General features: G+C 41.0%; 1 protein-coding gene across 1 annotated transcript; it reads left to right on the top strand.

The window, feature by feature from the left end:
- The first annotated feature begins 2697 nt into the window (after positions 1-2697).
- LOC139723747 (uncharacterized) lies at positions 2698-23613 on the top strand. The gene is made up of 4 exons (XM_071634960.1): positions 2698-3016; positions 4999-5468; positions 6434-6867; positions 23169-23613. Exons 1-4 carry the CDS (start codon positions 2698-2700, stop codon positions 23611-23613), a joined length of 1668 nt encoding a protein of 555 aa, XP_071491061.1.
- The last annotated feature ends 208 nt before the right edge of the window (positions 23614-23821 follow it).

Raw genomic sequence — 23821 nt, forward strand, 5'->3', positions numbered from 1 at the left:
GTTTTCGGAGGAGGGACTCGTACGCGGCAGCGTCAGCCGACGTCCCGCTCAGTTCTTCGTTCACTGCTGCCTCGCTATACGTACTCTCTCTTCGTCTTTGGTCCACACTCCAGCCATTTGCAAAATTCCCTCAAATTTCAACAGCACAAAACGTCAACGGATTTCTCCTGCACACTGTAAACCCAGCACTTGACGAGAAAAGCACAAAATACGAAAAAATCAAGCTAGAGGCGGACTGTATCAGACTTTACTGGAAGAGTTAAGAGCTAGTAGTTCATGGGCCAAGAGCCGAAAAATGGTTTGTTGGTACCATCCGAGGTGGCAAAACCTTTTTGGTGTCATTTTGTTTGTCGGACATAGATATGCTTATCAAGCTATGATAGCATTTCCAAATGAGTAGCTTAGTCATAATAAATGAATTTTTAACCAATTTGGTCTCGTTTTTATATCCCTATACTTCTGAATCGAGACTAACCGCTATATAAAGAAGAGCACTGCCTTCTGCATGTCCACAGGTGTTCTGTTGTAAACGCGGTGCGCTTCGTCTTTATTCAAGGCAGGGAATGGAATATCCAAAGGGTTATGATGTCCACAGCTGTCACGCGGTGCGCTTAGTCTTTATCTAGAACAATGTACCGTTAATCATATCTAAAGTTCCTGATAAAAGGGATTATCTATACTGTTTTTATACCACCCTCTCAACAAATACATCAGTTTTAAACAAAAATCACTCTGTTCATTTACAACATTATTAATCATAATGTATTGTAGTGTACCGGTACATTGTTTTTGCATAATCTTTCATTGTTGGATGGAAATAAAGCGACATTGGCGTGGTATTAGCGTTTTCACCGTATAGCGTTTTCACCGGAAAATGATAAATAATTGAAAAATACGCTAGAATTCACTAGAAATTGCTTTTTTGTTGTTGTTGTTTTCAGATAAAGGGATATACACTGTATTATAAGCTTTGGATATTCCCTTCGCAGTCTTGAATGTTAGACTAAGCGCTGTGGACATCATAACCCTGGGATATTCCCTTTGCTGCCTTGAATAAAGACTAAGCACACCGCGTTTACAACAGAACACCTGTGAACATACAGAAGACAGTGCTCTTCTTTGTATAGCGGTTGGTCTCGATTCAGAAGTACAGGGATATAACAACGAGACCAAATTGGTTTAAAATTCATTTACTATGACTAAGCTACTCATTTGGAAATGCTATCATAGCTTGATAAGCATATCTATGTCCGACAAACAAAATGACACCAAAAAGGTTTTGCCACCTCAGATGGTACCAATATCTGGCCTGGCCCATGGACTATAGACACTAGAGGAAGACGAAGAGGGAGGACGCATCAAATCGATCAAGTACACTGTAAACCTATATCAGCTTTGTGTATGTATACACGGCGTGCTAATTAAACAATACAATGCACAGCACGATGCAAAACAATGCCGTCGCACTGTGAACGCCACATTGCACACGAAACGACATACAGTATGTAGTGTCGAGTGTATGTTTACAAATACGAATTACTAGTACCCTGTACGTGTGGATTTGGGAGGTCGAGTGCGCGCTAGCTAGCTGAAAACGTGTGCATGACCAGAAACAAAACATGACCTTTGACAATCATCTGCATATTTTCCCCGGTGTTTCACCGAGACAACCTTTCACGCTGGGCGCTCTCGGTGAACCACCGGGTGATTTCCCGTTGAACTATCGGAGTTTACCCAGGACGCTTCTCGGGTAAAAATTGCCCAAAATTTCATCGGTGTTTCACCTAGGCTTCCCCTAGGTTTCAACCGAGTGACCTTTCACACTGCGGGGTTCCCCGGGTGCCCCCAGGTGCCCCCGGGGAAGATTTTCTTCAGCGGGAAAGGGGTATTAGGTGGCAGGCGTACATCAAAATCACACACTTGAGGTATGTTATTCAATTATATCACATTCGTTTTCTTTGATTTCCTCTTGCCGCATGATAGAGGGTAATGAAGTTTTCAGAGTTATTTCATTCAAAAGTACAAACAAGTATCATTTCAGATTTATCATGTGTGAATGTAGGCTGCTGTATACATATCCGTTCCATAATGTATAACACCCAGGTTTAGATTCTAACCGGAGTTATCTTCAAGTTCATTCTCCAAGAAATTCCTTTAAAATTCTCGTAAAAAGAAACCACCAGGAATCAATTTAGAATAACGATAAAAGAATCATCGGCACAGCAATAAAGAGTATGGGACTCAGGATGAGAGTTACGAGACAGGACGGGACAGCAAAACACGGCCGACGCCACGTTTTGACAGTGTGTGTGTGTGTGTGTGTGTGTGTGTGTTTTGCGGGGGGGGGGGGGGAGGGGAGTTTATATTTTTGGTACCACTTCCCGGGCTTTCATCAGCTAACAAGCAAAAAACAAAATAAAACAAAACAAAAAACAAAAAATAAAAAGGCCTTTACCCGCACTTCTAAACCCCAAGCCCCTCAAGCCCCTCTTTTTTTCTTTTCTGGTGCCACTTCCGGAGAGGAGGAGGCAAGTGGTTATACCCTATGCATACCTATGCATTATCTGAAAAAAAAAGTGGGGGCCGAGCCCCCCCCCCCCCGTTCGCCGACCCTGCAAAAGGAAAAAAAAAACATAAAAAACAAAAATAATAAAAAGAAAATATTGTATATTTCAGTTGTAACTATAGACGGACAAGATGACATCAAAAGTAGAAGCTCTGGGCACAGTGTACGAGAAGGACGTTGCAAAAGCACTTGGCAAATATCAAGTTCTTCGCGACTTGGACCTTTTCGTGCTGGACAACTCGATGCGGGAAAGCACCGTAGCGCAACTGCGGGGCCACACCCTGGAGAACAAGTGGGAAATCTATGAAGAGGTGAAAAAGTGCGGCTTTATGCACACCATCGTGGCCTCCTTCTCCCACATGACCCGCGTGGATGATGATTTCGTCAAGCAGCTAAAGGAGCGAGGGGAAAACCCCGATGGTCTCTGGGCCTTCTCCGAGATAACTGCAGGTATTCACTTTTTAACAGCCATGCAAGAATTGTGGTTTTCTTTCTTTTCTTATACAGTATGTTATAATGGCTATTTTAAATATCACTGTTCTATTGTGTGACTTGAAGCACCAAATGAGCTATTATTCAATGAATATCCTGTGGTAGATACTATTACGCCACTTAAAGGAGAAATCTATACCTGCAACTGATTGACAAATTATATTGTTGCGAATTAATTGCGATAGAAACAACTCATATAGGAAGAATTTCTTCAATTTGAAAAAGCTATATACCTAAAACGCTATGTTTTCTTAGGTTTCCCACCATGATAATTCATATCGTTTTGGCAAATTGAAGAACTGTTCTGTATTCTTGCACTATAAAAACACCGAAAGTCCCCAGATATCGTTTCAAAGTTAGCATCGGTTATTAATAGATTCTGAAAGAGCAGACTCTATTAAAAAAAAGATTTTAAATGAAATATACCTAAATAGAAATGGACTTACCTGACCCATCTAAATAATGGAAAGAAATTACATTCTCTGGAAATGTGTATACTGATAAAGAAGGCTTTAAAGATTTATGTGATCATGCACGGGCTGTCCTTTCCCAGGGACGCTTAATTCAATGTGGGCGTCAGTTTTGCAGAGAAACTGATATTTTCTTTTGATTAGAGTGTAAAATGATTTAAGTCTGGAATGATGATACCAGACGAATGCATATCCAAAACACGGATATCAGTGAATTGCAAGATGAATCTACAGTGACAATTTGTATTTCATTGAATGGAACAGAAGCTAACCTCAACATCGATATCATTTCTTACCAAATTGAAATAGCAGATGAGAAGATGGGAAGATGATGGAGATAATACTAATAATGTCAACCACGAGCAAAACATCGTGTTGTTACTCTTAACCCTATCATCGACATAGTATTTTGGAAACAATACTTTTCTTTTTGACAGACAGTTGGGGAGGGTTTGGGACGGGTATATCCCCATGTAACTTTTCCATAGAAGGGAGGTCTTGCAAATTTTCTAGAAAATTAAATGGAATATTTAGGGGAAAATTAAATGGAATACTTAGGGAGTTGTCAACAAAAGAAAGTAGGCCTATACATCTATAAAAGGGAACTGGCGGGGGGAGACTGGAAGGGCACATTGCCCTCCCAAATGAGGGAATATTTTGCATGTTTAGTGGAATTGAAATGACAGATGTGATGTAACGTATGTCCCCCCCCCCCCCAAAAAAAAAAATAAAAAATGCAACGGTGCCCTCCGCAACGGTAGCCTTAAAAATAGTCAATAAATCCAAATGCAATTTCAGGATATGAAACTATAACTCATTGCCCACATCTTACAGAAAACCCCATTCGATTTGCTTCAGTGATCAAAGAGAAATGAGGAATTTTGTAGAGCATGTCAGAAGTCTCTTCCCTCCAAGTTCTGTCTATTGTGTTCACACATTAATTTGCATTTCCAAGAGCATCCAAGTGCTAAACTTGAAGAATCAAAGTCACGACATGCTTTACAACAATCCACATTCCTCTGTAACCGCTTAACCAAATTGAATAGTGTTTTTTTTTTTTTTTGGTTTGTTTGTTTTTTTTTTTGCAAAATAGAGCTAAGATGTTATATTTTAAGACTCTGGAGTAGCATTTAGACGGTTTAGTCATGTTGGGTGTAAATAGTGCGAAAAGTGGATTGTAATTTTTGGGGGACATGTACACTCTTGATGAAATATAATATTAGGAAATTTGTCAATCTCAAAAGTGCCAAATGGAAAAAGACTAAACAGGTGCGTGTGGAAGGGGGAGGGGGTTACGGTGTACCCCTCTCACGCGAGGGAGATTTTGCATTTTCAGAATTGCACACTTTGGGTGAAGTATTGATAAGATATCGTAAGAACAAAAAACTAATACTTTCTAAGGATGTTTATTTAAAGCTAAAAAAAAAAGAAATCTTAATACTTTTTCTTTGGTGTTTGGACAATGAATAGGTGCAAAAGACAAGGTACCAGACACTACAAACGTTCCTCTTGGTATCCGCAAACTGCAACCAACGGGTCTGTACAACGTGATCTTTGAGGTGGACCTGGGCGACTCTGTATATGACTTCAACAGGTTCTCCATAGACAACATGTGCGCACTGCTCAGCAAGTGGAACAACTGGTGCTACGAGAACCTCAGTTCTAAGGCCAAGGTGATGTTCAATTTCAGAGATATAGGCGACGTGATGCCTAAACACTCTGTCAGACTCTTTAAGGTGGTATCCTTCTTTGCCCAACTGCCGCCAAATCGACGTCCTTTTGGGATCGTGTTTGAGGAGCCCATGGGTAAAGCCCTGCCCGAGGAGTGCGGCATGTGGGCGCGGTACATCCGCAAAATCATGGACGACAACGGGTGGAAGGGACATCTGCTGGTTCACGTCCATGAAAAGTATGGCAACTGTGATACAACTGTGCTACAGGTGAGTTGAAAATCAACAAATCGGTACAGATGAAAGTGTGATAGACTTCTTCTCGGAGAAATGCTTGAGAGGAACAAATTAATCCTAACACTAATAAATGTTGCATGCAAGGTTCATCAGCTAGACTCATCTCATCTACCTATCTATCATAGTCAAGCAAAAAGACGATTTCCAGGTAACGGTTACTTAACCATTTCTTTCATTATTTCCTGGTTTTGAGTAGATATCCGACTTGACTGAACTGAACCTGGGTACGCATCCGGTGAATACATGGATAAGATCTGCGCATTGCGGCCGGATTGCGAGATACTGCAGTCCAGTCATGATGTCTTACACAAACTGATCCGTCTGATGGGAATATTACATAGACCCATCCGAGACCCATCTATCCATAATGAATTTCATTAGCTCCTAAATTGTAGCGTAATGTCCTTCATAATCATCTTTTTTTTTAAGCCAAGTCAACCAGCATAAGCGGAAACAAGCATAAAGCTCAACACACCCACGCCACCAGCGTAGAATCCTTGAAAGGGACCGTTGTTCAGAGGACTGTATTGCAAGAAAATAAAAAACAACAACAATTTTTATGAAGAGATATTCTTTTTAAAAAGCAACGTGACTTATCGATGTGGAGGCCTAATGAAAATTTAATGGAATCAACGCCTTATCTTGCAGTATAACTCTGTATTCAACAACAGTCTACTGTAACGCAATAAATCATACTAAACACGTCTTGTACAATCAACTGCTCTGCCGCTGTTGAGATGTCTTCTTCCACATCTTGAAATCTTAAGCTCGTAAAGACCGAACAAAGATGAAAAAGATGAAATCAGTGTTGTGCTGCGAATTTGTTTCCTTGTGCATCCATTATCATGATAACATAATATAAGTTTCCCACGTCTGTCAATGTCTGTCAGTCATGAGGTGAAGATTAAAAAAAGAATTCTCTCCGATTCCAAACCCAGGCTCTAATGGATGGTGCGAACGGCGTCTGGGCCAGCGTTTGTACGGAGGGTGCTGCAATTGGTCATGCTTCAACCTGTGTCACCTTGATGAATCTCATTCGCCTCGGCAACAAGAAGGTCCTCAAGAAGTATAACTGCACCTACCTTCGCCAGGCCGCCGTCAACGTCACCAAAATCACAACAGGGAAAGACCCACATATCAAGCAGCCGATTTTCGGAGCGCGCGCCATCGATTTCGTCTTTACCCTGCAGCCTGAAGATTTCGACTTGGCCAGATTCTTCGGTGAGAAGGCGCCCGTGAGGATTACCACCATGGCCAGCAAGGAGATGATCCGTCACCGATTAGTTAATCTCTTTGGAGATAATCCCCAGTTCACCTTGGAATTGGCCAACAAGATGAAGAAGCTGATTCTTGAAGATTTGAGGGCTGGCAGGTGAGAGAACCCACTGCAGAGTTAATAGTTATGAAGAAAATCAATTTGTTGAGTACATTTTTACAGTCTAATTGAAGAACCAGTGTTTTCCAGGGGCGTCACCAGCTTTTTTTCAAGGGGGGTGCGTTTTGACCCCAGTGTAACGAGATTTTTTTTTTTTTGACAGACTTCTTGAATATAGGAAGCTCTCAATCCCCAGACTATGCCCTGTTACTGTTGTTGGGGAAACCATGGAGCTACTAACAGAGATTTACGCCTGTTAGTAGCTCCATGTAGTAGAGCAGATAAGCCGAAAAATTGTGCAAAGTTTGACTAAAGCATGAAACTTTCACCAGTGTTAGTACATGTTATCAGATTCATTTTAAGATCGGGAGGTAAGTCTGAATTGACCTCTGATGACCTCCAAAGGTCAATGACCTCAAAATTTGATAGAAATTGATATTTTGCATCATTGATTAATGTTCAATATGGTAATGATGTACTAAAAACTCATTTTTGTTACAGTGGAATTGTCTTCATGTTCCATAGAACCCTGACAGGTTTCTACCTATGACCTCCGATGACCTCCAGAGGTCAATGACCTCAAAATTTGATAAAAATTGATACTTTGCATCATTGATTAATGTTAAAAAATATGGTAATGATGTACTAAAAACTCATTTTTGTTACAGTGGAATTGTCTTCATGTTCCATAAATCCTTGACAGGTTTCTACCTTTGACCTCTAATGACCTCCAGAGGTCAATTATTGACCTCAAATTATCAGAATTTTGATATTTGGTGCAATTGGTTGATGATAAACATAACGATGTCCTAAAAATTCATTTGTGTTACAACTGAATCGTTTTCCTATTCCTCAGATCAAGGGAAATTATTTACATGTCTCTGCCTTTGACCTCTGAGGACTGTGACAAGTCAATGACCTCAAAATATCAAAATATCGATATTTGATGTATATTCAATGGTTAACTGTATACCTGGTGTGCAATCATGCATTATGCTATTAGCATTTATACTACACTGTACAAGAAGTGTCTTCTCATTCCACAGAACATTGGTCATTACCCTGTGTATATCCAACTTTGACCTCTAAGGACAATGTGAGGTCAGACTTTTAGAATATCACTAAAAATTTGTGTAGGATTGCGAATATTGATGTTTGGCTTCATTGGTTTAATCCTAAATGTTTAATCATGTACAAATCATGCCTTGACATTATAATCAAAGTATGTATGCACATTCCACAAAGCATTGGTTCATAGTAACAGGTCTCAGGAATGTGAGCGGTCAATTACTTCATAAATGAAGCTTACGTGTCTTCAGTGATGGCAGTGACCTCAAATATAATATTTATGTTTGGGTTAGTTATGCAGACTAGCTTGCATGAAATTATGTGCAACATTATCCAATTTGCACTGGACAAAATTTGTACGCTTAAACATGGAAGGTGGGGAGAGGAGTACCATATTTTGGGTTGATGCTTAATAGTTTGTGAACAGGCATATGGCAAAGTCCCTTGAACTGGATGAAAGGGTGACACTGGAGATGCTAACCAGAAAACAACAGGCCCACCTCATCAGATGTACGTCACGATGTCAAACAACCCGAGTCGTACAGCCCATGAGTTACGCAGTCCACGAGTCATACATCCCGTGACCTAAATACTATACTAGTAGATGAACAAGGTCAATGAGCTCGACATCAAATATAGTAGGCCCACAAGCTGTGCGGTCCGCGAGCTCGACACTCGAGGAAAACAAGGCCCACGAGATTAATATATGTATTACATCAGAAAGCTTAATCTATTCAGTGTAGGTCTTGTGGACCTCCCCCTCCCCCCATGTGTCGGACTCTTATGGGCCTGGTTTGCCTAAGTGTCAAGCTCATGGGCAATGCTACCTAGGTTCGAGCTGGCGGGCCTGTGTTGGTCAGTGTCAAGCTCGTGGGCTGTATGGTTTCGGTGAATGACTCATCGTCCTGGAGCATACAGTGACGTCATGGACCATCTGGAAAGCGACATACTGTGAGGCATAACATGCATTCCACATGAAGCAACCCTGTGTCTTGCAACTTGCTATTGTCATCCAATTAAGTTTGGGTCATTACATCAGGAAATTTTGGGCATTTTTTCAATGACCTGTTTAGGAACCTCATTTCCAAATAGGAGTGGAACTACTATTTACTCTAATTGTCTTCTTTATGCCCGATACTCCTTAACACTTGGGCCTGGCCAAGAGTTGTGCCCCCATGCCCAAATATTGGTTGTTTCCAATATGCCGCCATCCGGTTTGCATCCAATGTGTGAATCAGGGTACGCTGGCAGCGGGTAATATCACCTGCATGATCCGGTTAAGACTCTCTGCCAGCAAGTGATGATTCAGTGTAACCTGCTGAAATTGGTCTAGATCTATACCCTCGATCTCTTTCAAGACAGGGCAGCATCTGCGTCTTCAGTGAAGCACGCGATCGGCACAAAGATCTCCTCCACGACTAAACTGGATAGACATCCTGAGGTCAAACCAGCGTTCTTAAAGGTGCACAGCCACTGTATGCGATCATCAGAGTCTTCCAATGGCAATATCTAAACAGTTTGGGTGAAGGCAAGCTTGTCTCTATGATGAGTGCATTGCACATAGAGTACAGGATGCACGAGATGATAAGAAAGCTTCTTTTTGACTCGCGGGATAGGCTAGAAGCCTTTCTCAGGCAGAGGTTCTGAATTATCGGGTCGTGCTCAGTCTGCACACAGTAAGCTGTTTGTTTGTTTGTTTGTTTGTTTGTTAATTTCCATCTGCGAAGATGGCTGGATAGCCCATATTTAGCTACTTTAAGCTGGTCTTCCATGGGGTCCAGTTGGACGTGAGGTGGGACCACTTCACCAGGTTAGACACCCTGCTCTTTGCGATGAATGAATGAAGCGGGATCTTTTACGTGCATGAGTTATTACTCTTTCATACACGGGACCTCCATATTATGTCCTATCCGAGGGACAGAGTGTTTTGCCTCTTGCTAGAGGGGACGGTATGTTTACACACAACATTGCTCAGTCCAGACTCGGGTTCGAACCCGGGCCGCGTGATCGTGAGGCAGACGCGCTACCGACTGAGCCAACTCACCGCCCTGACAGCTGAATACCATATCAAGTATACGTGTGTAATGATTGTGTGTAATGATATGGGAAAAATGAATGGAAAAATCAAAGTACATGTTTATGTATTCTACGTGGAATCTGTTCCTGTCTGTTGTCTTGGAAGAAATGCATCAATCTTGCAATGATGTTGTTTACTATTTTCCCTCTCCATCACGAGTATATAATTATGGAACGGGTTGATCAAAGTTTTTGTGATGTCGGAAAATGCCGGGCTGTATTGCATGTGGCCTATTGAAGGTGGCCTTCAATTTGTTTTTCACAGTATTATTGGCATGTTTAACAGACTGTAACTCACCAAGATGCCTCTTGAAATGTTTTGAAAAACTTCTACTTGATTTTTCATGAGCGGATGATTATCAGTTGTCTTTCTGCTTTTTCATCTTGTGTGAAACAAAGTATTGTTTCTCTTCAAAAGATAGCGTGCCAATTAATCTGCACTTACTGTTGGTGCTCTATCGGCCCTATAAGACATTCAAACCCACCTTCTTCCTAGAAATCCGTAGGCGTTGTGGTGTGGAACAGGATCTGAACATCTCTCATGAAGCAAGACTTCTCTTTTCTTTTCTTTTCTCCAATAACAATATGAAACAAAGATATCCGTAGGCGTTGTGGTAAAAAGACGTGGTAGAGCGAGACTTCTCTTCTCTTTTCTTTTCTTTTCCCCACTAACAAACAAGTTTAGCAGGAAACACAGAAGCATTCGCACGTACTGTTAACATTTCCCATCACATGCTTTTAACATCGGAATTTTCATGTACACATTTTGCCTGGAAAAGAATTACCAAGAACTTTTCAACATAATACATGTTCAAAAGAAGCCATTTAGTTCATATATAATTTACTCGACAGAGTGATTTATAGGGGCCTACTTATCACTGTCCACGTACTCGAACAGTTTTCGCTAAAGATACAAGTATGTTTACAAGACTGCAAACAGTAGAATGATTTGCCCCTTAACATATCAGACTACTACATCTCTTGGAATGTCTTCAAACGTAAATGAAAGTCATTCCTCTTAAATGATTACTCTCGGTCGACGAATGAGGTCCTCGTCTGCATGTCATTGTCGATCTCGTCAGTGTGACTGGGCCGTCCGTTGAGCGGTCTGCCGTCACGCTCTCAGTAGGCCTATTCTCTTCGTCACCATCACTCTCCACTTTGTATCAGTCTGACAGGGCGCTTCAACATCTCCATCTCCGATAACACCAGTTGACTATTTGGAGTTTGTAATTGCACTCCAAATTGGCGTAAACTAGAGTTTTGTGTTATCGTGACTCATAGTTTTTCCTACTGTCCTGCTGCTCGCCGGTTCAGTCATGACAGTCAGATCCTCATCACATTCACAGCGTAGGTCGATGGTGCATTCAGCGTCGATAAAGATTAGTTGGTTGACTTGGAGGAGGGGGGGGGGGGCATGATGTACCAAGAAAGTAGAACTCCTGACTTTATCTCTGTGGTCTCCAACTATTCTCAAAGTTCCTGAAAATTCTCTCAAAATCCTCAAAACTCTGCAGCCTTTGCTTCACTAAATAGCGTGAAGCCGCTCCCACTGTGCTTGCCACTCTAACTGATTTCTCGGCTGAGACATGTTTTTTTTTTTTTTTATAACTAATTTACTAACAAACTTCCTTTCCCTAAAGCATTTCATTGGCTCAATCTTATATCGGGGTGTGGCGTTCACTAGAAATTAATTCCTTACTGGTCAAATGTTCAATTTGCTCCTTCTATTCGTTTCTGTGAAAACTCAATTTTCTATGATTCATCTCATTTTCTGATTAACTCGCCCACTGTCTTTTAGTTTCTTCATTCACTTGTTCTCTGTAACCACTGGTAAAGACTTTATTGTTTCTTGGATATCAAAATGATAAATCAAATGAATATTAGTGTCCTTATGGCAACCAGCGTCATCGTTGTTCTGGGTCATTATCCCTGAATTTGTCTTTGGAGTTCCTGTTTGACCCACTCCACTAAACAATAAATGCTAAAATAGAGGGATAAATTCTGACAGGAGGACCACCTTCCAGCTCAGACTCAGAGGGTCATTTATGTTTGGGGATTAGAGGGCAAAAACACGTCATCACGTCATTCTCCGTAATTTGACGCGGGGCTTTGGGGATGGAGAGTGCTGACCACTAGCGGGGAAAGTAGCCAACATCAAACTTATAAATTCCTATGACCATAGACTTTTCTTGGAAGAGGTGGTTTTGACCCCCCCCCCCCCCAAAAAAAAAAGAAAAGAAAAGAAAGGAAATAGCTGGAAGGAAGATAAACGGTTTCATAAACTGCAAGAAGGGGAAAAGACTGAGCATAATTGACCTCACAGGGTGTCTAGGAAAAAGACTGCAGTGTTCTGTTTTCTTTTACTCTCTATCCTATTCTATTCTATTCTATTCTATTCTATTCTATTCTATTCTTTATCATAAACATGTGCTAGTAGCTATCTGGGCTACAATTGTGTCTGTTTTGTACATCCTCTAAAGGTCACCTGAGGTCAAAGGTAGAGCCCTATCTGTGCTCTTTGGAATAATGAAGACAATTTCTTGTAAAACAGGTATGCTTGTTTTGTACACCTTAACCATGGTTATCATTAACTAATGACACTACAGATCAATATTATGATATTTTGAGGTCATTGACCTCTAAAAGGTCACCAGAGGTCAGAGTTAGAAACCTGTCTTTGCTCTTTGGAATATAAAGACAGTTTCATTGCAAAACAGATATGCTTCTTTTGCACATCTTAACCATGTTTATCATTAACTAATAACATCACAGATCAATATTATGGTATTTTGAGGTCATTGACCTCTAAAGGTCATCAGAGGTCAAAGGTAGAAACCTGTCAATGCCCTGTGGAATCAGAAGATTTGTAGTACAAATGCATATTTAGTGCAGCGTAACCAAGATCTAAGCCTATCATTCACAAATGCCTCCAAACATCAATATTCTGATATTCAAAGTTCATTGACCTCTGGAGGTCATCAGAGGTCAAATCAGACTTACCTCCCGATCTTAAAATGAATCTTATGGTATGTACTAACACTGGTAAAAGTTTCATACTTTAGTCAAATTTTGCACAATTCTCATGATTTTGAGGGCTTAACCGCTCTACTAGTAGAGCAGATAAGCCGAAAAAATGTGCAAAGTTTGACTAAAGCATGAAACTTTCACCAGTGTTAGTACATGTTATCAGATTCATTTTAAGATCGGGAGGTAAGTCTGAATTGACCTCTGATGACCTCCAAAGGTCAATGACCTCAAAATTTAATAGAAATTGATATTTTGCGCCATTGATTAATGTTCAATATGGTAATGATGTACTAAAAACTCATTTTTGTTACAGTGGAATTGTCTTCATGTTCCATAGAACCCTGACAGGTTTCTACCTTTGACCTCTGATGACCTCCACAGGTCAATGACCTCAAAATTTGATAAAAATTGCTATTTTGCGTCATTGATTAATGTTAAATAATATGGTAATGATGTACTAAAAACTCATTTTTGTTACAGTGGAAATGTCTTCATGTTCCATAGAACCCTGACAGGTTTCTACCTTTGACCTCTGATGACCTCCAGAGGTCAATGACCTCAAAATTTGATAAAAATTGATATTTTGCGTCATTGATTAATGTTAAATAATATGGTAATGATGTACTAAAACCTCATTTTTGTTACAGTGGAATTGTCTTCATGTTCCATAGAACCCACACAGGTTTCTATCTTTGACCTCTGATGACCTCCAGAGGTCAATGACCTCAAAATTTGATAAAAATTGATACTTTGCGTCATTGATTAATGTTAAATAATATGGTAATGATGTACTAAAAACTCATTTTTTTTACAGTGGAATTGTCTTCATGTTCCATAAATCCTTGACAGGTTTCTACCTTTGACCTCTAATGACCTCCAGAGGTCAATTATTGACCTCAAATTATCAGAATTTTGATATTTGGTGCAATTGGTTGATGATAAACATAACGATGTCCTAAAAATTCATTTGTGTTACAACTGAATCGTTTTCCTATTCCTCAGATCAAGGGAAATTATTTACATGTCTCTGCCTTTGACCTCTGAGGACTGTGACAAGTCAATGACCTCAAAATATCAAAATATCGATATTTGATGTATATTCAATGGTGAACTGTATACCTGGTGTGCAATCATGCATTATGCTATTAGCATTTATACTACACTGTACAAGAAGTGTCTTCTCATTCCACAGAACATTGGTCATTACCCTGTGTATATCCAACTTTGACCTCTAAGGACAATGTGAGGTCAGACTTTTAGAATATCACTAAAAATTTGTGTAGGATTGCAAATATTGATGTTTGGCTTCATTGGTTTAATCCTAAATGTTTAATCATGTACAAATCATGCCTTGACATTATAATCAAAGTATGTATGCACATTCCACAAAGCATTGGTTCATAGTAACAGGTCTCAGGAATGTGAGCGGTTAATTACTTCATAAATGAAGCTTACGTGTCTTCAGTGATGGCAGTGACCTCAAATATTATATTTATGTTTGGGTTAGTTATGCAGACTAGCTTGCATGAAATTATGTGCAACATTATCCAATTTGCACTGGACAAAATTTGTACGCTTAAACATGGAAGGTGGGGAGAGGAGTACCATATTTTGGGTTGATGCTTAATAGTTTGTGAACAGGCATATGGCAAAGTCCCTTGAACTGGATGAAAGGGTGACACTGGAGATGCTAACCAGAAAACAACAGGCCCACCTCATCAGATGTACGTCACGAGTCAAACAACCCGAGTCGTACAGCCCATGAGTTACGCAGTCCACGAGTCATACATCCCGTGACCTAAATACTATACTAGTAGATGAACAAGGTCAGTGAGCTCGACATCAAATATAATAGGCCCACAAGCTGTGCGGTCCGCGAGCTCGACACTAGAGGAAAACAAGGCCCACGAGATTAACATATGTATTACATCAGAAAGCTTAATCTATTCAGTGTAGGTCTTGTGGACCTCCCCCTCCCCCCATGTGTCGGACTCTTATGGGCCTGGTTTGCCTAAGTGTCAAGCTCATGGGCAATGCTACCTAGGTTCGAGCTGGCGGGCCTGTGTTGGTCAGTGTCAAGCTCGTGGGCTGTATCATGGTTTCGGTGAATGACTCATGGTCCTGGAGCATACAGTGACGTCATGGACCATCTGGAAAGCGACATACTGTGAGGCATAACATGCATTCCACATGAAGCAACCCTGTGTCTTGCAACTTGCTATTGTCATCCAATTAAGTTTGGGTCATTACATCAGGAAATTTTGGGCATTTTTTCAATGACCTGTTTAGGAACCTCATTTCCAAATAGGAGTGGAACTACTATTTACTCTAATTGTCTTCTTATGCCCAATACTCCTTAACACTTGGGCCTGGCCAAGAGTTGTGCCCCCATGCCCAAATATTGGTTGTTTCCAATATGCCGCCATCCGGTTTGCATCCAATGTGTGAATCAGGGTACGCTGGCAGCGGGTAATATCACCTGCATGATCCGGTTAAGACTCTCTGCCAGCAAGTGATGATTCAGTGTAACCTGCTGAAATTGGTCTAGATCTATACCCTCGATCTCTTTCAAGACAGGGCAGCATCTGCGTCTTCAGTGAAGCACGCGATCGGCACACAGATCTCCTCCACGACTAAACTGGATAGACATCCTGAGGTCAGACCAGCGTTCTTATAGGTGCACAGACACTGTATGCGATCATCAGAGTCTTCCAATGGCAATATCTAAACAGTTTGGGTGAAGGCAAGCTTGTCTCTATGATGAGTGCATTGCACATAGAGTACAGGATGCACGAGATGATAAGAAAGCTTCTTTTTGACTCGCGGGATAGGCTAGAAGCCTTTCTCAGGCAGAGGTTCTGAATTATCGGGTCGTGCTCAGTCTGCACACAGTGAGCTGATTGTTTGTTTGTTTGTTTGTTTGTTTGTTAATTTCCATCTGCGAAGATGGCTGGATAGCCCATATTTAGCTACGTTAAAGGGGAAGGCTAGTAACTGATCAGTGGGAATCAGTGGAAATGCTGGGAGATGATTGTTCCAATCCTTATGGGATTCATTCAAGAGTTCATTGTATATCTATTGTTGGGTGAAAATGATTTGCTTCAGAATGGTCTCATATTCAAGTAATGTGCAGTTTAATGCTTCCAGGTTAGCGTCCCTAGCTGGTCATTGACGGAGCATTAATCTGCACATTACTTGAATATGAGACCGTTCTGAAGCAAATCATTTTCACACAACAATAGATATACAATGAACTCTTGAATGAATCCCATAAGGATTGGAACAATCATCTCCCAGCATTTCCACTGATTCCCACTGATCAGTTACTAGCCTTCCCCTTTAAGCTGGTCTTCCATGGGGTCCAGTTGGATGTGAGGTGGGACCACTTCACCAGGTTAGACACCCTGCTCTTTGCGATGAATGAATGAAGCGGGATCTTTTACGTGCATGAGTTATTACTCTTTCATACACGGGACCTCCATTTTATGTCCTATCCGAGGGACAGAGTGTTTTGCCTCTTGCTAGAGGGGACGGTATGTTTACACACAACATTGCTCAGTCCAGACTCGGGTTCGAACCCGGGCCGCGTGATCGTGAGGCAGACGCGCTACCGACTGAGCCAACTCACCGCCCTGACAGCTGAATACCATATCAAGTATACGTGTGTAATGATTGTGTGTAATGATATGGGAAAAATGAATGGAAAAATCAAAGTACATGTTTATGTATTCTACGTGGAATCTGTTCCTGTCTGTTGTCTTGGAAGAAATGCATCAATCTTGCAATGCTGTTGTTTACTATTTTCCCTCTCCATCACAAGTATATAATTATGGAACGTGTTGATCAAAGTTTTTGTGATGTCGGAAAATGCCGGGCTGTATTGCATGTGGCCTATTGAAGGTGGCCTTCAATTTGTTTTTCACAGTATTATTGGCATGTTTAACAGACTGTAACTCACCAAGATGCCTCTTGAAATGTTTTGAAAAACTTCTGCTTGATTTTTCATGAGCGGATGATTATCAGTTGTCTTTCTGCTTTTTCATCTTGTGTGAAACAAAGTATTGTTTCTCTTCAAAAGATAGCGTGCCAATTAATCTGCACTTACTGTTGGTGCTCTATCGGCCCTATAAGACATTCAAACCCACCTTCTTCCTAGAAATCCGTAGGCGTTGTGGTGTGGAACAGGATCTGAACATCTCTCATGAAGCAAGACTTCTCTTTTCTTTTCTTTTCTCCACTAACAATATGAAACAAAGATATCCGTAGGCGTTGTGGTAAAAAGACGTGGTAGAGCGAGACTTCTCTTCTCTAGTCTTTTCTTTTCCCCACTAACAAACAAGTTTAGCAGGAAACACAGAAGCATTCGCACGTACTGTTAACATTTCCCATCACATGCTTTTAACATCGGAATTTTCATGTACACGTTTTGCCTGGAAAAGAATTACCAAGAACTTTTCAACATAATACATGTTCAAAAGAAGCCATTTAGTTCATATATAATTTACTCGACAGAGTGATTTATAGGGGCCTACTTATCACTGTCCACGTACTCGAACAGTTTTCGCTAAAGATACAAGTATGTTTACAAGACTGCAAACAGTAGAATGATTTGCCCCTTAACATATCAGACTACTACATCTCTTGGAATGTCTTCAAACGTAAATGAAAGTCATTCCTCTTAAATGATTATTCTCGGTCGACGAATGAGGTCCTCGTCTGCATGTCATTGTCGATCTCGTCAGTGTGACTGGGCCGTCCGTTGAGCGGTCTGCCGTCACGCTCTCAGTAGGCCTATTCTCTTCGTCACCATCACTCTCCACTTTGTATCAGTCTGACAGGGCGCTTCAACATCTCCATCTCCGATAACACCAGTTGACTATTTGGAGTTTGTAATTGCACTCCAAATTGGCGTAAACTAGAGTTTTGTGTTATCGTGACTCATAGTTTTTCCTACTGTCCTGCTGCTCGCCGGTTCAGTCATGACAGTCAGATCCTCATCACATTTACAGCGTAGGTCGATGGTGCATTCAGCGTCGATAAAGATTAGTTGGTTGACTTGGAGGAGGGGGGGCATGATGTACCAAGAAAGTAGAACTCCTGACTTTATCTCTGTGGTCTCCAACTATTCTCAAAGTTCCTGAAAATTCTCTCAAAATCCTCAAAACTCTGCAGCCTTTGCTTCACTAAATACCGTGAAGCCGCTCCCTCTGTGCTTGCCACTCTAACTGATTTCTCGGCTGAGACATGTTTTTTTTTATAACTAATTTACTAACAAACTTCCTTTCCCTAAAGCATTTCATTGGCTCAATCTTATATCGGGGTGTGGCGTTTACTAGAAATTAATTCCTTACTGGTCAAATGTTCAATTTGCTCCTTCTATTCGTTTCTGTGAAAACTCAATTTTCTATGATTCATCTCATTTTCTGATTAACTCGCCCACTGTCTTTTAGTTTCTTCATTCACTTGTTCTCTGTAACCACTGGTAAAGACTTTATTGTTTCTTGGATATCAAAATGATAAATCAAATGAATATTAGTGTCCTTATGGCAACCAGCGTCATCGTTGTTCTGGGTCATTATCCCTGAATTTGTCTTTGGAGTTCCTGTTTGACCCACTCCACTAAACAATAAATGCTAAAATAGAGGGATAAATTCTGACAGGAGGGCCACCTTCCAGCTCAGAGGGTCATTTATGTTTGGGGATTAGAGGGCAAAAACACGTCATCACGTCATTCTCCGTAATTTGACGCGGGGCTTTGGGGATGGAGAGTGCTGACCACTAGCGGGGAAAGTAGCCAACATCAAACTTATAAATTCCTATGACCATAGACTTTTCTTGGAAGAGGTGGTTTTGACCCCCCCCCCCCAAAAAAAAAAAAGAAGAAAGGAAATAGCTGGAAGGAAGATAAACGGTTTCATAAACTGCAAGAAGGGGAAAAGACTGAGCATAATTGACCTCACAGGGTGTCTAGGAAAACGACTGCAGTGTTCTGTTTTCTTTTTCTCTCTATTCTATTCTATTCTATTCTATTCTATTCTATTCTATTCTTTATCATAAACATGTGCTAGTAGCTATCTGGGCTACAATTGTGTTCGTTTTGTACATCCTCTAAAGGTCACCTGAGGTCAAAGGTAGAGCCCTATCTGTGCTCTTTGGAATACTGAAGACAATTTCTTGTAAAACAGGTATGCTTGTTTTGTACACCTTAACCATGTTTATCATTAACTAATCATGATGACATTACAGATCAATATTATGATATTTTGAGGTCATTGACCTCTAAAAGGTCACCAGAGGTCAGAGTTAGAAACCTGTCTTTGCTCTTTGGAATATAAAGACAGTTTCATTGCAAAACAGATATGCTTGTTTTGCACATCTTAACCATGTTTATCATTAACTAATAACATCACAGATCAATATTATGGTATTTTGAGGTCATTGACCTCTAAAGGTCATCAGAGGTCAAAGGTAGAAACCTGTCAATGCCCTGTGGAATCAGAAGATTTGTAGTACAAATGCATATTTAGTGCAGCGTAACCAAGATCTAAGCCTATCATTCACAAATGCCTCCAAACATCAATATTCTGATATTCAAAGTTCATTGACCTCTGGAGGTCATCAGAGGTCAAATCAGACTTACCTCCCGATCTTAAAATGAATCTTATGGTATGTACTAACACTGGTAAAAGTTTCATACTTTAGTCAAATTTTGCACAATTCTCATGATTTTGAGGGCTTAACCGCTCTACTAATGGGGAAACCAAGCGGGGAAAGGGCACCGGCGTAGCTTCATCGGGGGGGGGGGGGGGGGGGGGGGGGGGGGGGGGGGGTGTTAGTATGCGAGGGAGCGAGCAGGGGGGGGGGGGGAGGGTGTGGAGGTGGCCGTTGTCCCCCTCCCACGGTGAGAATTTTTGCATTTTGATGTTGTAAACGGTGCAATTTGATGCAGGCTTTTTGCGTGTTTTTATCGACTTGAAACAGTCCCACTTGTTTAAGGTAGCAGTACATTTTGAAGTAAATTGTTATTGAACAATTTGCCTGTAAATGGTATAATTCAAATAAACTTCTAGTAATAATTCTTACACTGATGTCATGAACGCGACCGAGCCCGAACAAGCGGAACGAACAAGGGGGGGGGGGGGAGGTTTTGGGAGGGGGTTGTCCCCCTATAAATGGATTATAGAATTACGGTGTGAAACGACAAATTACTGGCAGCAATATCGGGAGAATGGCTTAACGATTACATGCGAGCGAGCGGAGCGAGCGAGCTTTAAAATTTTGACATTTTACAGTCCAAAAACTGTCGTTTGTAGCCATATTTTTTTTGCTTTGGAAATTAAGGGGGGCGTACCGGGCGCAACTGCTGGCAATTACTGGCAGCAACATCAGGTGAATGGCATAACGATTAAATGCGAGTAAGCGAAGAGAGCGAGCTTGACAATTTTGACATTTTACAGTAAAAAAACTACCATTTGGAGCTATATTTTTTCGCTTTGGAAATAAAGGGGGGAGGGCGCACCGGGCGCAACTGCCGGCAATTACTGGCAGCAACACCAGGAGAAATGCATAACAATTAAATGCGAGCGAGCTATGTATGCTATATTTTTTCGCTTTGGAATTTAAGGGGGCACATCGGGCGCAACTCCTAGCAATTACTGGCAGCAATATCAGGAGAGCATAACGATTACATGCGAGCGAGCGGAGCGAGCGAGCTTGTAAATTTTACATTTTACAGTCCAAAAGCTGCCGTTCTTAGCCATATTTTTTTCGCTTTGGAAATCAAGGGAGGGGGGCGCACCGGGCGGAACTACTGGCAATTACTGGCAGCAACATCAGGTGAATTGCATAACGATTAAATGCGAGCGAGCGAAGAGAGCGAGCTTAAAAATTTTACATTTTACAGTCCAAAAACTGCCGTTCTTAGCCATATTTTTTCGCTTTGGAAATTAAGGGAGGGGGCGCACCGGGCGGAACTGCTGACAATTACTGGCAGCAACATCAGTTGAATTGCATAACGATTAAATGCGAGCGAGCTTGAAAATTTTACATTTTACAGTCCAAAAACTGCCGTTCTTAGCCATATTTTTTCGCTTTGGAAATTAAGGGAGGGGGCGCACCGGGCGGAACTGCTGGCAATTACTGGCAGCAACATCAGTTGAATTAAATAATGATTAAATGCGAGCGAGCTTGAAAAATTTACATTTTACAGTCCAAAAACTGCCGTTCAATAGCCATATTTTTTCGCTTTGGAAAATAAAGTGGGGGGGGGGGGGTGGAGCGCATGCCACCGGGCGCAACTGCTGGCAATTACTGGCAGCAACATCAGGTGAATTGCATAACGATTCAATACGAGCGAGCGAAGAGAGCGAGCTGGAAAATTTTGACATTTTACAGTAGAAAAACTGTAGCTATATATAGCTATATGTAGCTATATTTGTAGCTATATTTTTTCGCTTTGGAAATTAAGGGGGGCGCACCGGGCGCAACTGCAGACAGATGACTGGCAGTAACATCATGGGAACTGCATAAAGATTAAATGCGAGCGAGCTTTAAAATTTTGACATTTTACAGTCCCAAAACTGCCGTTTGAAGATATATCTTTTTTGCTTTCGAAGGGGGGCGCACCGGGCGCAACTGCTGGCAATTACTGGCAGCAATATCAGGAGAATTTAAATGCGAGCGAGCGGAGCGAGCGAGCTTGAAAATTGTGACATTTTACAGTCCCAAAACTGCCGTTTGTAGCTATATTTTTTTTTTTTGCAGTAAGGGGGGGGGGGCGCACCGGGTGGAACTGCCGGCAATTACTGGTAGCAACTTCAGGAGAATGGCATTACGACTAAATGCCAGCGAGCGGAGAGAGCGAGCTTGAAAATTTTGACATTTTACAGTCCAAAAACTGCCGTTTGTAGCTACACTTTTTCGCTTTGGAAATTAAGAGGGGCGGGGGGGGGGGACGCCTGGTGCGCCCCTCCCTCTGGATCCGTCACTGGTAGTCAAGGGTGTCGGTTTATGTTCATGACTGGGGGAGGTATGACCAGCGAGGTGGCGTCGAAGTGACCAAGCATGGGAAGGATGTCCAAAATCTATCTAAATAGTAAACACTGTATAGAATACACTTGTACCAGAGTAGATATATATAAAATCAGTGCTGCAAGAACCAGGGGTGCGAATTGTTTTTGCCCACGACTTTTTTTTTTCGTCGATGCAAAATTTCAAAAAAAAAATAGATAAAAAAAAAAATATTATTCAGGGTCCGGCGTTGAGGTTGCTCGCAGACTGATTTTTTTTTTTTTTTTTTGTTTTTGTTTTTTTTTGGTCTGAAGGGGGGGGGTGCGTTCGCACCCAACGCACCCCCCCCCCCCCCCCCCCCCCCCCCCCCGGTGACGCCCATGGTTTTCTATCATAAATTTCCTCTAGATCTTTTCTGTCCGCTCATAGAAGTAAAGTTATACCCTACATAAATGATTCTGATTATTTCATGAAGATGTTGTGTCATGTAAGATCGTGTTATAGTGCCCTAATTCAGTATGAATAAAGTTAGAAAGCGTACTGCCATTTGAAGCTCTTTGACATACAATGTACCTGCCAATCTTCACATAATTATCAAGGTTTATAGTAATGTGCTGTTTTATCAAATCATTTCACTTTCTGACGTTTTACTCTCTTGATTTCCTATTCCTTTAATAGTCACAGTTATAGGCCTACATAATATTTGACGCACTCTGTGATATTTTCAATTCTTTCATAATTATCATGGTTTAATCATATCATTTGAGATGTTTTATCCCATTACTGTATCTTTTACGCTTTTCCTTATATTTTTCGGGTCACGAAATTTCATTTGCGGGCATTCGGAAATTGTACTTTTGATGATTTTAATGCAATTTGATTATGAAACTTTGTTGATGTCGAGCCTTGATATATAATTCTATAATGATAATAATAATCATTATTATATATATATATATATATTTAATATATATAATATATTCATATATATATATATATATATGTATATATATCACTATATATATATATATATATATATATATATTATATTCATATATCCATAGCATCCACAATATAGTAAATACACAAGCATTTTTTTTTTCACAATATGGCAGGAAGGAAGAGTACATGAGTATGGTGGGTTTGGCCTTGCTGTTCGATCGGGCTGGAGGAAGTCTGGACGAAAAGATGAGAAATGCCATAGATCAGTTTCAAGTAAACAGCCCACATGCCAAGAACATGCTGGCTAAAGTCCGCGAGATGTGGGACGAGTGGGATCTGAGGGAAGGGAAAAGTGACGACATGCTGCAGTTCGACTCTTTCTACAACGGCTTCATGGCGCCCTACTTCTCCTGCTATCGCTGTTCCGACACCAAGAAGGCCCTTGCCGCCATCGATATGGACAGTGACGGCATGGTAGACTGGAACGAATTTGAGACGTACTTGAAATGGGCGCTCCATGAATACCCAAACATCGGTGACGTGGAAGAGTTGTTTGATATCACCTTTCGGAAAGGAATCATCCCGGCCATGCAAGATGATTCTTTGAAGGCAACTTAATTCATTGTGCCTTGAGGATAATGATGTAGCCCGACCAGACGCCGTGCGGGCGTTTTTTAATGTAATTATGGCGTTTTAAGTCCTGAATGTTTCTACCACACGTTGATTAATCTATATTTTATCATTATATTTGAATACACCCAAATTTTTATGGGATTGGGCGATTTATTTCCTCTATGGCCGTTCCCCCAAAGTTTCTGTAAACCGG

The sequence above is a fragment of the Diadema antillarum genome, unplaced genomic scaffold (genome assembly GCF_040938485.1).
Source record: "Diadema antillarum isolate AM-2024a unplaced genomic scaffold, OU_Dant_1.0 scf00000199, whole genome shotgun sequence".
NCBI lineage: Eukaryota > Metazoa > Echinodermata > Echinoidea > Diadematoida > Diadematidae > Diadema > Diadema antillarum.